General features: G+C 43.4%; 1 protein-coding gene across 1 annotated transcript in view; it reads left to right on the top strand.

Annotated features, from left to right (window-relative positions):
- The window catches only part of MUC5AC (mucin 5AC, oligomeric mucus/gel-forming), a gene marked incomplete at its 3' end in the record, with an annotated part of 113,041 nt that overhangs the window by 36,928 nt on the left and 60,594 nt on the right, over positions 1-15,519 (top strand). The window contains exons 16-24 of the mRNA XM_030201245.1: positions 1,862-1,956; positions 4,548-4,674; positions 5,717-5,972; positions 7,539-7,591; positions 9,207-9,307; positions 10,969-11,120; positions 12,729-12,867; positions 12,980-13,090; positions 14,326-14,505. Coding sequence (XP_030057105.1) covers positions 1,862-1,956; positions 4,548-4,674; positions 5,717-5,972; positions 7,539-7,591; positions 9,207-9,307; positions 10,969-11,120; positions 12,729-12,867; positions 12,980-13,090; positions 14,326-14,505 — 1,214 coding nt within the window. The remainder of the gene's footprint in view (positions 1-1,861; positions 1,957-4,547; positions 4,675-5,716; positions 5,973-7,538; positions 7,592-9,206; positions 9,308-10,968; positions 11,121-12,728; positions 12,868-12,979; positions 13,091-14,325; positions 14,506-15,519) is intronic.

Below are 15,519 nucleotides of genomic sequence, written 5' to 3'. Positions count from 1 at the left end.
CAACGCGAGGCGCCGCCGCGCCATTAGTTAAAAAAAAAAAAAAACACATGCAGGCACGTGCTCCTCTCCGTCCGCTTGGCTTCCCTGCCCTCTCTATCTGCGTCCCGCCTTCCTCTGACGTCATTTCCTTTCGGGCGGGACGCAGACAGAGAGGGCAGGGAAGCCAAGCGGACAGAGAGGAGCGTGTCCGTCTACCCCTCTCGCTTCCTCCCTCCCTCCGGCGCAGGCAGCAGTCTTTTCCAGCGTTCCTGGCAGCGGTAGCGTTGTACACGCTGCCTTTGGCTCTGCCCCGAAGCCTTCTCTTCAAGTTCCTGTTCCCGCATAGGTGGGAACAGGAACTTGAAGAGAAGGCTTCCGGGGCAGACCGAAGGCAGCGTGTACATCGCTACCGCTGCCAGGAACGCTGAAAAAGCTGAAGACTGTTGCCTGCACCGGAGGGAGGGAGGAAGGAAGAGAGGGGGTAAACGGAGTCACCATCTTGGACCTCACGGGGGTGGGGGGGGTGGGGAGCAGAGGGAAGATGGATGGGACTGGGAGGGGTGGGGAGCAGAGGGAAGGAGCAAGAGATGGATGGGACTGCGAGGGGTGGGGAGCAGAGGGATGGACCAGGAGATGGATGGGACTGGGAGCGTTGGGAGCAGAAGGAAGGACCAGGAGATGGATTGGACTGGGAGGGGTGGGAAGCAGAGGGAAGGACCAGGAGATGGATGGGATTGGGAGAGGTCAGGCACAGCAGAGGGAAGGAGCAGAAGATGGATGGGACGGAGGGATGGTGAGCAGAGGGAAGGAACTGGGAGGGGTGGGGAGCAGAGGGAAGGAGCAAGAGATGGATGGGACTGGGAGGGTGGGGAGCAGAGGGAAGGAGCAAGAGATGGATGGGACTGCGAGGGGTGGGGAGCAGAGGGATGGACCAGGAGATGGATGGGATTGGGAGAGATCAGGCACAGCAGAGGGAAGGAGCAGAAGATGGATGGGACGGAGGGATGGTGAGCAGAGGGAAGGAACAGAAGATGGATGGGACTGGGAAGGGTGGGGAGCAGAGGGAAGGAGCAAGAGATGGATGGGACTGGGAGGGGTGGGGAGCAGAGGGAAGGAGCAAGAGATGGATGGGACTGGGAGGGTGGGGAGCAGAGGGAAGCCTACTGGAAAGAAGACACTGGGATCAAAGCGAATAGAAAAACTAAATGATCAGACAACAAAGGTAAATAAAAGTATTTTATTCATAATTTATTAATTGAAATGTGTCAGCTTTTTGAAATGTGCATCTGTGATATTTTGCCTGTAAATTTCATTTCCTTCCTCCATATTAGCATATTCATTTGCATATGTATATATGCAAATGATATGCTAATATGCTCCGCCCATTCTTTGCCACCCCAAATGAAACAGTCAAACTACGCCTATGCTTGTGCTGTTTTAGCACAGGTCTCATTTTATGCAATGACAAATAATTACTAATAACTGGGCTTAACTGTCAAATATCATGTCTCAACATTAGCCCACACTGATAACTCCCCACCCCCACCCCTGGTCCCCAAATTATAGCTCTGCTAAGCTAGTTTAAAGACAGAGGCAACCTTGAACAGACAATGTAGCACCACAGCATAGATCCTGCACTATAAGGTACTGGTCCTCAACCCAGTACTTGGGTACACCCAACTAGTTGGGTTTTGAACACGCATGAGATAGATTTGCACACAGTAGAGGCAGGGCATGCAGACCTATCTCATGCCTCTTTGTGGATATCCTGGAAGCTAGACTAGCTTGGCATGTCCTGATGATTAGACTGAGAACCACTAGTGTAGAGCAGTTAGCAGGAAGGGAATAACTCTAACTTTTCTTCTTTCTCCTTCTTCTCCAGAGAAGTATGCTGAGCACTGGTGTTCATTGCTGACTGACCCTGCAGGCCCTTTTGCCTCATGCCATGGTGTGGTGACTCCAAATACCTACCATGAGGTAATTTTCATTGATACACAGCTTTTTATTTTTATATGTATGCTTTTTTCCTCTGTCTCTGACCTGTTACACCGACCTGCTTGTAAACTTCAGGCACAAACTAGAGCTGTACCGAATAGCATATTTTACTATTTGGCCAAATATGAATAATGAAAAATATTATTTGGCCGAATACGAATAATGGGCATTGAGTTTTATGTTTATGTATGTTTATTGAAAGGCTCGATGTCCTGCCATTTCTGAATGCAGGCCATGGTGGCTAACAAATGAAAATAATAAAAGTCAAGAAAAAAAAAAAAAAGAATGTCAAAAATAAATAGGAAAGGAAAAGACCAGCCAACAAAGAAACAATCATACATATTTAATGGGAAGCAAAAGGAGGTTACACACACGAGTCAGCTGTTGGGACACTCAGGCCACCGTGAAATTCTGAGCTCTTAGGACAGAGATTTAATATAATAAATAATACAAGAAGCAACATGAAACCAGAGATCAAGTGTTTATTTCAGTAGGATTTAGCACAGTAGAGCCCCAGATTATTCATATTTGAATTTAAATCACTATTCGGCCGAATAAGAATAATGTATTCGGGGCTGAATTGACTCGAATATGAATATTTGGTACCAGGGGCGTAGCCATGGGTGGGCCTGGGTGGGCCCGGGCCCACCCATTTTCATCTCAGGCCCACCCAGTAGAAAATAAAATGAGCCAGTCCCTCCTACCATTGAAGCTTCAGCAGCGACGTTATGCTCCCAGCTGCACACGTCACACCAGCACAGCAGCCAATGAATCAGCAGCATCCGAAGATCCAGCTGGGGAGATATCAGCCATTCCTCACTGCAGCGCGGGACCAGCCACATGCCCGCTAACAGCTCTGTGCAGCGTTCCGACTCCGAGTCCTGCCCCTTACGACACAAACGTCCTGTTTCCGACACAGAAACAGGAAGTTTGTATCCTAAGGGGCGGGACTCGGAGTCGGAACGCTGCGCAGAGCTGTTAGCGGGCATGTAGCTGGTCCCGCACTGCAGTCTGAGGAATGGATGACATCTGCCCACGAATCTTCGGTGATCCGGAGGCAAGCACCAATAAAGGTCGGGTCCAGCAGGGTTGCAGGGGAAAGGAGCTGCTGCAGTGAGTAAACAGGTCAGGAAGATCATAAGATTAAGAAGAGGGCTGAAGGGAGAGAGGGGGAAGGGGGATGGCTAGATCATGTAAGGGCACCAGAGTTGGGGAATAAAGACATCAGAGGGTGGAGAGAAATAAAGAGGAGATTCTAGATTTGGGGGGGGGGGGGGGGAAGAAAAAGCTTATAGAGAAGGAATGTTAGACTTTAAGAAAAGAATGAGAGAGGATTCTAATCTACACACAGGGAGAGACTGGACAGAGAGGGCATGCTCATGGGGGGGGGGGGGTAGAATTCTGGCCACAGGGAGGGGCAGGTCACAGATAGGGGGTGCTGGGTATGAGAGAAGGAATGGAAGAGATCCTTGCCATGGGGAGGGACAGGTCACAGAGAAGGTGTGCTGGGCATGAGGGAAGAAGTGGGGAAATCCTGGCCACACTGGATCACAGGAGAGGGGGGCAAGACGAAAGAGAGAAGTGACAGGAAGATGCTGGGAGGGGGTGAAGGGTGGGGTGAAGAGAGGGATCAGATGCTGACCTAGAAGGGTGGAGGGAGAGAGACACTGGGAAAGGTGGAACCATGTGGGAGAGGCCAAGGGGGTGGCAAGGAAATAAACGCAAGGAAGATGGTGATTACAGGGGAAAGAAATATGGTAATGGGGAATAGATTGAAGATGGAAGGGAATGGATGGCTGGGGAAGTAGAGAGATGGGGAATAGGAGAACTAGTGTGTGAATAGGAAATGGAAATCTGACAGGTATCTGAAAAGTAAAACAAAGGAAAAGGTGTTAGGATAAAATTTGGGTGGACAGAGAAAAGAAAAGAAAAAAAAGGAAGGAAAGAGCTAAAATGGAAAGGTCAATATGTCAGAGGCAAGTGAAGTGAGGGAATGGAACAAGAGAGGAGAAAAAGACAAATGGACAGCAGCTGCTTGAAGGAGAAATAGCAGAAAGATTGGAAAGTTCAAAAGAGAAACTGGATCAACATGATGGAAAAAGAAAATGACCAGACAACAAAGGTAGAAAAGGCATTTTATTTTGAATCTTAACTGAAATATGATAGCTTGAGAAATATGCATAGCGGATGTCACTTTTCTCATGAGCTAAAGTGTTTCTGTTTCTATTTTGAGTTGGGAGGTGCTGGGGGAGAGGTGGATAATAGGGGGAGGAAGGGGGCGGGGCAGAAAGAAAATTTTGTGCCCACCCACTTTGGGCTCAGGCCCACCCAAAATTGGCTGTCTGGCTACACCACTGTTTGGTACAGCCCTAGCACAAAAAACTATAGTATTTTTTGGCTAGTTTGAATGAAAAAGTACAGCATAGATGCTACAGAATCAGACACAACTGTGCAGCCCAGTACCAAAGTGGATATTGGGGTGAGCTGGCACTTGGTGCAGTCAGGTAGCACCTGAAGGTGGATAGACAGCACAAGATTATTCATAAACCTTTCTGATGGTATTCCCTCTGCAGAACTGCATGTTCGATACCTGTAATTGTGAGAAGAGTGAGAACTGTATGTGCGCTGCTCTGTCTTCTTACGTCCGAGCCTGCACTGCCAAAGGGGTCTCACTGAGCGGATGGAGGGAGAACGTCTGTAGTAAGTGATAAACCCAATTAGAAAATGTTCATAAATAAGTGAGTTGCTCTCAGTGTCATTCAGTTGCTTGATGAATAAATGCAAACTGCCCACTCACTTTAAAGGTGGGAAGAGAGGAAGTGCTAAAAGTAGTCCACGTTAGGCCATTTCCCAACATGCTTTGAGCAATCAGATTCACATTTATTATTTTATCTCAGGGCTCTCATATTCAGCCGGCGATGGTCAGCGGTTTTTAGGTTGCCTTGTTCCCAGATATTTAATTACAGGCCATATCAAGGCATATCAGGTTTATGCGGCTGGCTATCTCTTATGCGGTTAAGTGTGATATTGAGCATTTAACTAAGTGAAACAATAGAAAGGTGGGACTGTGTTTTATGTCATCTGCTTGCGCAATTAACTTAAGTGGTTAAGTGCTGAATATCAATATTTAACCGCATAAGTGCCGACTCTGCCCTTGGACCCCCCGCAAAACCATTGGCTATTACTTTAGCGGTTAGTGATGATATTCTGTGGCAGTAACTAGTTAAGAGCCACTGAATATCAGTGGACAATCCCACAGAAGCAATTTAATCGGGCAGGAACCTCCCCTGCCTGATTAAATTGCTTTGAATATGGAGCCCATAAAGTAAAAGTTAGTAAAGTGTGGTCTACAGTCTCTCTTTCCCCTTCTTACTGTATAATCTTTGCAATCTATTAACTTCCCCATGTGCAAGATGGTAATCTTTTTTTAGGTACCACCATTGCAACTGTAAATTATCTTGTATAATGGCATGGTAGCATAGTAACACGGTACATGACGACAGATAAAGACCTACACAGTCCACCCAGTCTGCCCAACAAGGCTGCCAGAGCAGCACCCTCCATTCTGTGCAGGTTATAGTCATTCATGCTTAAACACTGGTCAGTAACTTGCTATCATACCAACCCCATCTAGGCAGTATGTAAACATTCATCAACATTCAGCCGTAATTTTCATAAATATAAATAATTATTCCCTAGCAATATGTTCACTTCCCATTTTTTGCTTTCTTTTCCTCCAAAGCCAAATACACAACCACTTGCCCCAAATCACTGACATACAGCTACTCAGTCAGTTCCTGCCAACCTACCTGCCGTTCCCTCAGTGAACCTGATATCACCTGCAGCCTCAAATTTGTTCCTGTCGATGGTTGCACCTGTGAGGAAGGGCTGTACCTGAATGAAGACGGCAAATGTGTATCCCCCACTCTCTGCCCTTGTTACTACAAGGGATCTGCTGTGCCCTCTGGGGAGGTTGTCCATGAAAATGGTGTGATGTGGTAAGTAGATCTTCTAGAATATCCTTGAAATGGGATTTGCCTTTATTACTTATTTTTATTTCATGTCAGGCTAGACAAATGACCCGTTGGGGTAGATCTAATAGATAGATGTATTTGTAGAATTATGAAGTAGTTTTGTGAAACATTTTTTCTATCTAATAAGGGTGAAAAAGGCCTGCAGCTGTATGTATGAACCACAGATTATGATTGTGAATTTCATCCTAATCAGCTGATATTTAGCAGATGTTTGGGGTTAGCACTTCCGTCAGAGAAGCTGTTCCTCAGAATAAATATAGTGGACGTTTGGTCTCCTTTTAACCTTCATTACTGTTTTTCTATGTACACAGGGGCCAATATTCAGCCAGCAGTGAGCAGTGCGGTTAATCCAGAAATTCAATACCACACTGTATCCATCGATCGACATTGAATTTCCAGTTTCATTTTGGCTGCCAGAACTTAACTGGTTAAGCCAATATTCAGCACTAATCGGTTAAGTTCCTAGTGGTTAAAGATAGGCCTGCTATTTAACCACTAAATTCAGCTCTGAATATTGGCGATAACCGTCTATATCGTTCGATTTAGCCGGTGAGCCACTATGTGCTAACTGCGAATATTCAACAGAGATAACTGGTTAGCTCCCGCTGAATATTCATAGTTAGCAGGTTAAATGCTATTTAAGCGGTCAGTGGATTTTGCTGACCATTTAAATAGCACTGAATATTGGGGTAATAGTACACACAATTTTGACCACATCTAACTTCAAACAATTTGGTGGACTTGTTTAATGTTGCATGATAACATGTGATTGACTCAGTTCAAGTCAATGATGGTACAGTGCCAAACTATGTCACTAGTTGTATATGGTCAGCTACATATGTTCCCTGTAAAGCAGTGGTCTCCAACTCTGCTCCTCCTGGGTTATTTACAGATCCAGCTTTCAGGTATAGTTTTCACAATAACCAAGTGTTAGATAGAATTTATCCAGAGTTCTAGATAAATCAGTCTCATATGTGACACAGAAAGAAACCTCAGATGAAAAGCCCCTTAATGAGCTAAAATTTAAAAATATATCCATTTGATATTCTGCCAGCTAAAATAGACCCTGATATGCAGTGCCAGGCCATGTCTGTGAATTGGCTTTGAGTATCCAGGTCTGTGGTGGCAGCTGACAGTTATGTGGTATGACTGATATTCAGTGCCACACCGGTATAGCTAACCTGGCAAAGTTAAGGGTGCCATTTCTGAGGTCCAACTTGCCTGGATAGCTATGTTGCACCATCACTGAATATCTCCAGTGCCTGCATAACTCCCGGCTCCACCATGGCTCTGCCCCTGGACCACCTCAGCACTGCCCAGATTCTGCCTGGGCGGTCAGAGCTGATATTCGGCAGCAGTACCCAGATAAATGCTCCTAAATATCAGAAACTAGCCAGCTTAGCGTGGTTTAAGCATCAAATACATGTTTAAGAAAGTCACTCATATCTGAAACCACATATTTCCCTGGAAAAATGGCAAAGAAAAAAAAAACCAAGTTTATAAAGCAGAATTTCTCCTCTTCCCTTACAGCACATGCACACAAGGGAAGCTGAGCTGTATTGGAGGCCAATCTCCTCAACCAGGTAACAAACAAAGCATGACCTCCATCTTTCCTTAAACTATTGTTGATCATCGGCCTATGATTCTTACACAAATTATTCTAGTATTAATAACTACAGAGGTAATTGTCCCTGTATTTTACTTTATTGTAAATACTGCATGTGAATGGCCGATGACTTTTAAGAATAAGGATACTTTGCTTTTATCCATACTGCTACAGTTATTGAGCTGTGCTCTTCAGTTGTCACTGCTATGGCTCTCTTGGTTGCTGGATGAAAGCTGGTATAATAATAAAAGCTCCATCATGCAATGTTTCCACCCAGATGAGAGCTGTAATCTAGACCCATTCAGGTTCCTTTCCTGTGTTGTTAAAGAGTGTAGGGCACACTGGAAACTGCTTGTGATCGCCATGGTACATAATTATTCGCTGAGATGATTTGTAGGGATATGCATGGAAAAACAGGTTGGTTAATTTTCACTCATTTTCCTCCCTGATTTTTCAGCATTTATTAAAGGGTCTTTTTACTAAGCGGCGGTAAGCATTACCGCATGCTTCCCATGCGCCAAAATGCACTACACTCAGGCAACCTGTGGTAGTTCACGCATCTGCGCATGCTTCCTCGGTGCTAAAAAATATTTTGCAATGTTTAGGAGTAATCATGCCCAGTGTTAATCGGTTAGCGCAACTACATTTCTGCACGCCAACCAATTAGCACAAAATTAGCACTTTCCGTCTACTAAACGGGTGCCAATAAGGGCTCACATGCTAATGGCCGTGCGCTAATTTGGCAATTAGGGCTTGGCCATTAGTAGAAAAAAGTGGAAACGTGTCCATTTTACAGCTGCGCTAAAAGCGGCCTCAGGGTGCAGGGAAACCTTTTAGCACAGCTTAGTAAAAGGGCCCCTAAATTTGTTTCAATCTTATTTTTAATAAGTGTTGTTATGCCTGCTAGAACTTTACATGTGCTATTTCATGGGTTAATCCATGTTAAATTGATTTTGCGCACACTAAAATTTTTCAGCTATAAATGAACTGAATTATGCATTCCTAAAGATCTGAATTCACCCTGACTTAGTTTGCTCTCACAGTCACTGTTCCCTCTAAGCTGAGCAGGAGTCCTCCACCTACAGTCCTGCCAGTGGGGGGTGCTGTTTCCCTATCACATTTTCAATAGTGAGAGACAGGCAAGCTCTGCAGGACTACAGGGAACAAGGCCTGTCCCTAGCAATTGAAAGCACAATATTGAAGCACTGCCCCCTCCCCCCCCCCCCCCCCCCCCCCCCCCCCAGTGACAGCAATGCAGTTGGAGGACTCCTGCTCAGCTTACAGGGAACAGTGATTACAGTCACAGTTATTACAGGAATAGTTAGAGCACATAGCTGTGAAAATGACTTGTAGGTTCCAGTTCCATCTACATCATTGATATTGAGGCCATAAAAAGACTAGGAATATGCTTTCATTTGAAACATAAAGTTCTCTTAATCAGGAGCAGCAGAACACATTTTTGTTTGGAGATGCCAAACATCATTTATCCCCCTTTCATTTAAACTGTGGTTACATCTGTGAGCATTTCAATAATTTAGCTTCTGCCATGCTTGATTGAAAAATAATAAATATTGCTGCTGTTTTTTATCCAGTCTGTAACTCCCCCATGGTTTACTTTGACTGTTCTAATACCACCATGGGCACCACAGGGTCTGAATGCCAGAAGAGTTGCCACACGCTTGACATGGAATGTGTAAGTGTCCAGTGGGTGCTGGAAATGGGGACATTGAAAGCTAGTCCTTTATTGTATCCATTTAGAAATGATTTGCTGACACAAACAAAGGCTCTTGTCCAGGATGTGTAACCATGCCAGTCATTCTGGGAGTCCCACGGAGGAAAGCAACTTATAAAGGGTTTCCAGCTGTGGGTTGACCTAACCCTGGATATTCAATGCAGGAGAATATGCATCTCCCAGCATCAAATATCTGGGCATGTCCAGAGCCCAATTAACTCAGAGCATAAAGTTAGGACAGCTGATTTGCTGTCCTAAATTTATGCGCTTACGTAGGGGCCCTTTTTCTAAGCCACGGTAAAAAGTGGCCTGTGGTAGTGTGAGTGCGTCTTTTGGATGCACGCTGGGCCATTTTTTACTGTGTCTAGGAAAAAGGGCCTTTTTTTAAGGGGTCAGAAAATGGACGTGCGCTAAAATTGAAACCAGCGCACGTCCATTTTCAGCCTGAGACCCTACCACCACCCATTGACCTAGCAGTAAGGTCTCACACGCTGCCCAGGAAGTAAGCATGTGCACGCCAACTGCTGTTTACCGCTGGGTAGGCGCCCCACTTTAGAAAATAGAAAATATTTTCTACCGTGTGTTTTCAGCATGTGCCAAATTCAGAATTACCATCCTGGGCACGTGGTAGCTGATTTGGGATGTGCTGGATGTGCATAGGCCCTTATGTGCCTTTGTAAAAGGGCCCCTTAACTGGTTAGCAGACAAGCTGGTTAAGTTGCTGCTCTACCTTAACTGCACCTCCGAACCATCCCTAACCTAGACGGCTAGGAGATGGTTGGTTAGTGATGATATTCAGCAGCACTACCTGGTTAAGTGCTAGTGATTATTGGTAGTTGGCTAACTCAGTGGGCTTTCACTGGGTAGAAGCCTTTCTTGCCCAATAAAAACCTTTTGCATATTGACCCCCTCTATTTACAAAACTTATGTAGTAGAAGAAAAATAACCCAACAAGGAAAAGAGAGTACTACATGTAGTATGACACAATAATCTCTCTAAAATAATGGCAAAATAGTACTTTAAAGAAACTAAAGTTCTGTGAAGTGCATTAAGTTTTAAAAGTAAGAAAAGGGAAAAAGCCTCTGAAGCCGACCCAACCTCCAACCTGTATAATTGTTTTCAATAACAAAGGTTGGGAAAAGTAAATGGGTTCCTTCTCATCATTGGCAAAAAACCCTTAAATACTTTTAATGCAAAATGCTAAAACTTCACTGACTGTGGATCCAAAAACAAGAAGTGAAAATATTTCTTAACTTAATTCAACTTCCAAGTGCAGGTAGGATCATCTACACGTTGTTTCCTACCTGCACCATTGTACTGAAAAAAGCACTACATGTTACCTTGCTGAATATCCTAATTTGTTTATTGAAATGAAACCTATCACATTGCCCTTATTTAATCGGTATCCCAGGATTGTGCTATACAGCTGGCATAGAATACCCATTGCTACATGCCATACATGCATAATCTCGTATGCAAAATCATGCAAGATCCTAAGTGATTCAGAAGTACTTCAGCCTCCATTGGTGTTTTACATATAGCCACATTAGCTATTATTTTATTATCTTCCCTCATGTGAAATCATGTGTTCTGATGTTCTGGATTCTCCCTGCCTTTTACAGTACAGCACACAGTGTATCTCTGGCTGTCTGTGCCCTGAGGGGCTGGTCTCTGATGGCAATGGCAGCTGTATCACTGAAGACAAGTGCCCCTGTATCCATAATGAAGCCACCTACCAACCTGGAGCAGAGATCAAAGTCAGATGTAATACATGGTATGAACTGAATTGCAACTAGCTTACTCTCCCTGAAATCACATGAACATGCAGAGTTATTTTCAAATCCATTTCTACAAGTAAACCTATGCTTTACCTGCAGGACTGAGTTTTATATAAAACCGCCTGCCTGATATGAGTGGGGGAGGGGGGTCTAGCCTGTATGTGCATAATTTCACCCACATCAAGCAGAGGAGATCCTGAGGGCACGATTGGGGAGGACTTTGCACTGATGCATGTACTTTTGAAAAGTCCATGAAAAACAGCCGAGATGATGTTTTTGAATCAGTTGGTTATGCAGTTGAGGTTTTGACAGGATCCCGAGTTGCAGTCATAAAAGAGCTATTTTTAGAAACATATAACAGAGAAGGAAGACCTGATTTTAGGTTCTGGATTCCCGGGATCATTGTGGTGTCCAATGATCAGCAATTAGATATGTGCACAGGCCTTACAGCTGAAACACAGCCCATGTTGAGTCAATTTGGAAAACGTTTAATAAAATCCAGCTGTACACTATTGACTTTCCTGGTCATCTCTGCTGTTTTTCAAGCTCCTTTTGATGCGGAGATTGGTTCCTCTTCTATTTCTGTTTTTGCTTTTGAAAACTCCAACATAAGCATGATGTTTTCCATGATAAAACCATATGCACCAAAGATTAGATGTGAGACTGTGTTTGCACATTTTCTTGGGGCAATTTTCAATGCGAAAGTGCATTCTTTCACTCTGAAAATCCTGTATAGCAGTGGTTCCCAATTCCTGGAGGCACCACAGCCAGTCAGGTTTTTGGAATACCCACAATGAATATTCATGAGAGAGATTTGCATGCACTACTCCACTGCATGCAAATTTCTCTCATGAATATTCATTGTGGGTATCTTGAAAACTTGACTGGCTGAAGTGCTTCCAGGACCAGATTTGGGAACCACTGCTGTATAGTATACTCACACTTTTTGTAATTCTTAAATGAATGTCACAGTGCTCTATAGCATTCTTTTGAAGACAGAACATAATAGAGACAGGAAGAAAAGATAAAAGAGCACAAAGCATTAATATGCAGTAATTAGATATCAGAGAATATACATGAAATGTTTCTCTTCTTATTGCAAGACATATATAAGGAGGAAGATAACTGGAAACATGTAACATGTTAGTTATCATTTTACATGCTCTTATATCTACACTAACTGATAACCTATGTTTATTCTCATTTTTGTTATGATTTGTCTAGACTCCTGAAGCAGGCCTGTGGCTGAAACACAGTGCTATGTCGAGTCTCTAATCAATAGATGTTTTAAGACTTGAGATTGTTGTCCTTGTCTCTTGAGTCTGTGGCCCACCTCCCACTGCCTTTCTACTGCGGTATATCCTCCGTGGAAGTTCGTCGTTCATTCACTCAAGCAGATTTTCACTGGAAACATTTTTTTACATTCTTTCTGGTGCTGGAACCATTAAATAGCAGATACCAGCAGTCCAACTAAATGGATTCATGTACTAACAAACATTTAGCCACCTCAAGTCAAATTAATTTCCAATTTTAGAAAAGTAAATAAATGTACAAGAAATAAATTTCTCTTTGCCTATTTATGTGTCTTCTGTTATCTGTTACAGTACATGTAAGGACAGAATGTGGCAGTGCACCAACAAACCATGCCTGGCTACTTGCAGTGTGTATGGAGATGGGCATTACATCACCTTTGATGGAAAACGCTATAGTTTCAGTGGAGACTGCGAGTACACCTTAGCACAGGTAAAGAACTGTTTCTATGGGCACCTCTAATAAAGATGATGTTGGTTTGTTGAACCAATTTAGAGCATAACTGGCAGTCCATTACTCAGATACCACTTTATTTTCTCCTCAGGACCACTGTGGTAAAAACAACAGCGACAGCACGTTCCGAGTGATCACGGAGAACATCCCCTGCGGCACCACTGGCACCACCTGCTCCAAAGCCATTAAAATCTTTCTAGGGGTGGGTAGCTTTTCATATATAAAATAAATGGTCCATCCTTTGAAAAGAAATCTTAAGATTTTCCATATATATTGGAAGGTATTCAGAGCAGACAGATGACCATATGGTAACCCAAGTCACCCACAAAATCAGAGCTTTTTCTGTAGCTTCTAAAACTATATTTTGTAGATCTCAGCGGGCATCTTCTGTTGCAGTAACTTAAACAGCATCACTTTCAAGAAACCTTCTTGTCAGGAGACACATTCTGCCTCTAATTATAAATGTACAAACAGTGCTGACATCTTTAATTTTAAAGGTCGCCAATGCAAAATATTCTTTGTCTACCATCAAGATATCCAGATTAAAAGCTTGGATCTCAACTTTTGTATATATAACCATCAGGGACTGGCATGCATCACATGAAATTTGTTAATGAATTGAGAGATTTTGAAAGGTGCCAAGATTCCAGCACTGGAGCCAAAGTCTTCCATTTATCTTTAAAACAGACAGAGCATAGGAAGTGACCATGGAATACTCCTCACACTGCCCTGCCCATTTGTTAAAGCCCTGCTGCACATCACGGGTTCTCAGCCCAGTCCTCAGGGTACACCCAGCTAGTCAGATTTTCAGGATATCCACTATGCATATGCATGAAATAAATGTGAATGCACTACCTCCATTGTATGTAAATTTAGCTTGTGAATATTCATGGTAGGTATCCTGAAAACCTGACTGGTTGGGTGTGTCCTGGGAAATGGGTTGAGAACCACTGCTGTAGTGGCAGGAGAATTTATGCCTGGCCAATAGTTAATCTTTCTGTTGACTCAGCTAGTAGTGGCATTAATTAGTGACATGAGCTGACGTGGAAGCCTTGCCACTGGGAAAGGGGCTGAGAGCACCAAATTATTTCAATTAGCTAAACTGGATTTAAATTAATAAACTAGCAGTGTCAAAGGCTATGCAACACCCAGACTATTCACTTTATTTTCTGATGGTGAGATTACCATAGACTTGCTATAGGTCTTTAGATCATTTTATAAGGTATCCTTGAGTATTGTAAGTGATATCTACCCAGTGAGAGGATATCAAAATGATGTATACATGTACTCATAGCTTCATCAGAGTAGAAATGGTATTTGTGACCATAACGAAAAAGACATATTTCTGTAGGTCTGTCGATTCACAGGTTAGCAAAGACATTAGTACTCATTTACTAAATGAGCTGACCTCTTCTTTGGTTTGGATTTGTGCTTTAGTCCTATGAACTGATACTCGCGGATGAGCATTTTGAAGTAGTGGAAAGAGGAGTTGGAAAGGAGGTGCCATACAAGCTCCGTACAATGGGTATCTACCTGGTGATCGAAGCCAAGAATGGACTGATCCTGATGTGGGATAGAAAGACCAGTATCTTCATCAAACTCAGCCCTGAATTTCAGGTAAGCCTTGCATTTAGAGACCCAAATCCCATCTCTAGAGTGGAGGAATGGCCTATTGGTCAGTGCAGCAGGCTTTGATCCCACCATCCTGGGTTCAATTCCCACTATAGCTCCTTGTGACCTTGGCAAGTCACTTAACTCTCCATTGCCTCAAGTACAAAAACCAAGATTATGAGCCCTCTAGGGACAGAGAAAGCATCTGTTTATAATGTATGATTGTTCTTTGGCTTGAATTTGATGGTTAAGCAGATTATAAATGCCTAAATTAAAACACAATAATGCTGTTACATTGGCATATTACAGAATGTATGGGATGTCAACAAACAAAGTTGTAAAGGAACAAAAAGTCTGGAACAGACTTGAATGGGTCAAGCAAGCAAACATCACTGAGTTGTCTATGATATGTAGGCTATAAAAAAAAAGATTAGGGATATGCATTCAATGAGCTGGGGCAGCAGAGCAATTTTGGACTGAGAAGATGGGGTACCAGGTTTGATTTCCACTGCAGCTCCTTGTGACCCTAGGCAAGTCACTTAACCCTCCACTGCCTCAGGTACAAAACTTAGATTGTGAGCCTCCAAGGGACAGAGAAAGTACCTGCCTATATGTGAACCACTTTTGTTGTACCATAGAAAGTGGTATATCAAATCCATGACCCTTTACCATGATCCTTTTTGGTTGGAAAGGTAAAAAAAAATCAATTTCTTGTCTCACCCCCAAGCTCTCTACTTGTTGACGCTTAGCTAGCAAAATATTGGTGGGGGCCACAGCACCAGTGGCCCACACCATTCTGATACCTATGCTCTTCATTGAGAGTAGGTTAGAGAGATGAGAAGAAGGTCCATACTGAAGTTTCTATTTATTTCTCTGTTTTAATCCCTCATTTTATACATGAGTTGTTTTTAGGTACAATCAGCACTGAACAGCCAAAGACTCATGTTGAGCGTTCAAAAATCAGATATGCCACTGGCTCTGATGCACTTGCAAACCTGCTCCCCTTACTAAATATTGAAC

This window comes from Microcaecilia unicolor, chromosome 4 (genome assembly GCF_901765095.1).
Source record: "Microcaecilia unicolor chromosome 4, aMicUni1.1, whole genome shotgun sequence".
In the NCBI taxonomy this organism is placed as follows: domain Eukaryota; kingdom Metazoa; phylum Chordata; class Amphibia; order Gymnophiona; family Siphonopidae; genus Microcaecilia; species Microcaecilia unicolor.
This window is presented reverse-complemented; position numbering and strand designations above follow the sequence as displayed.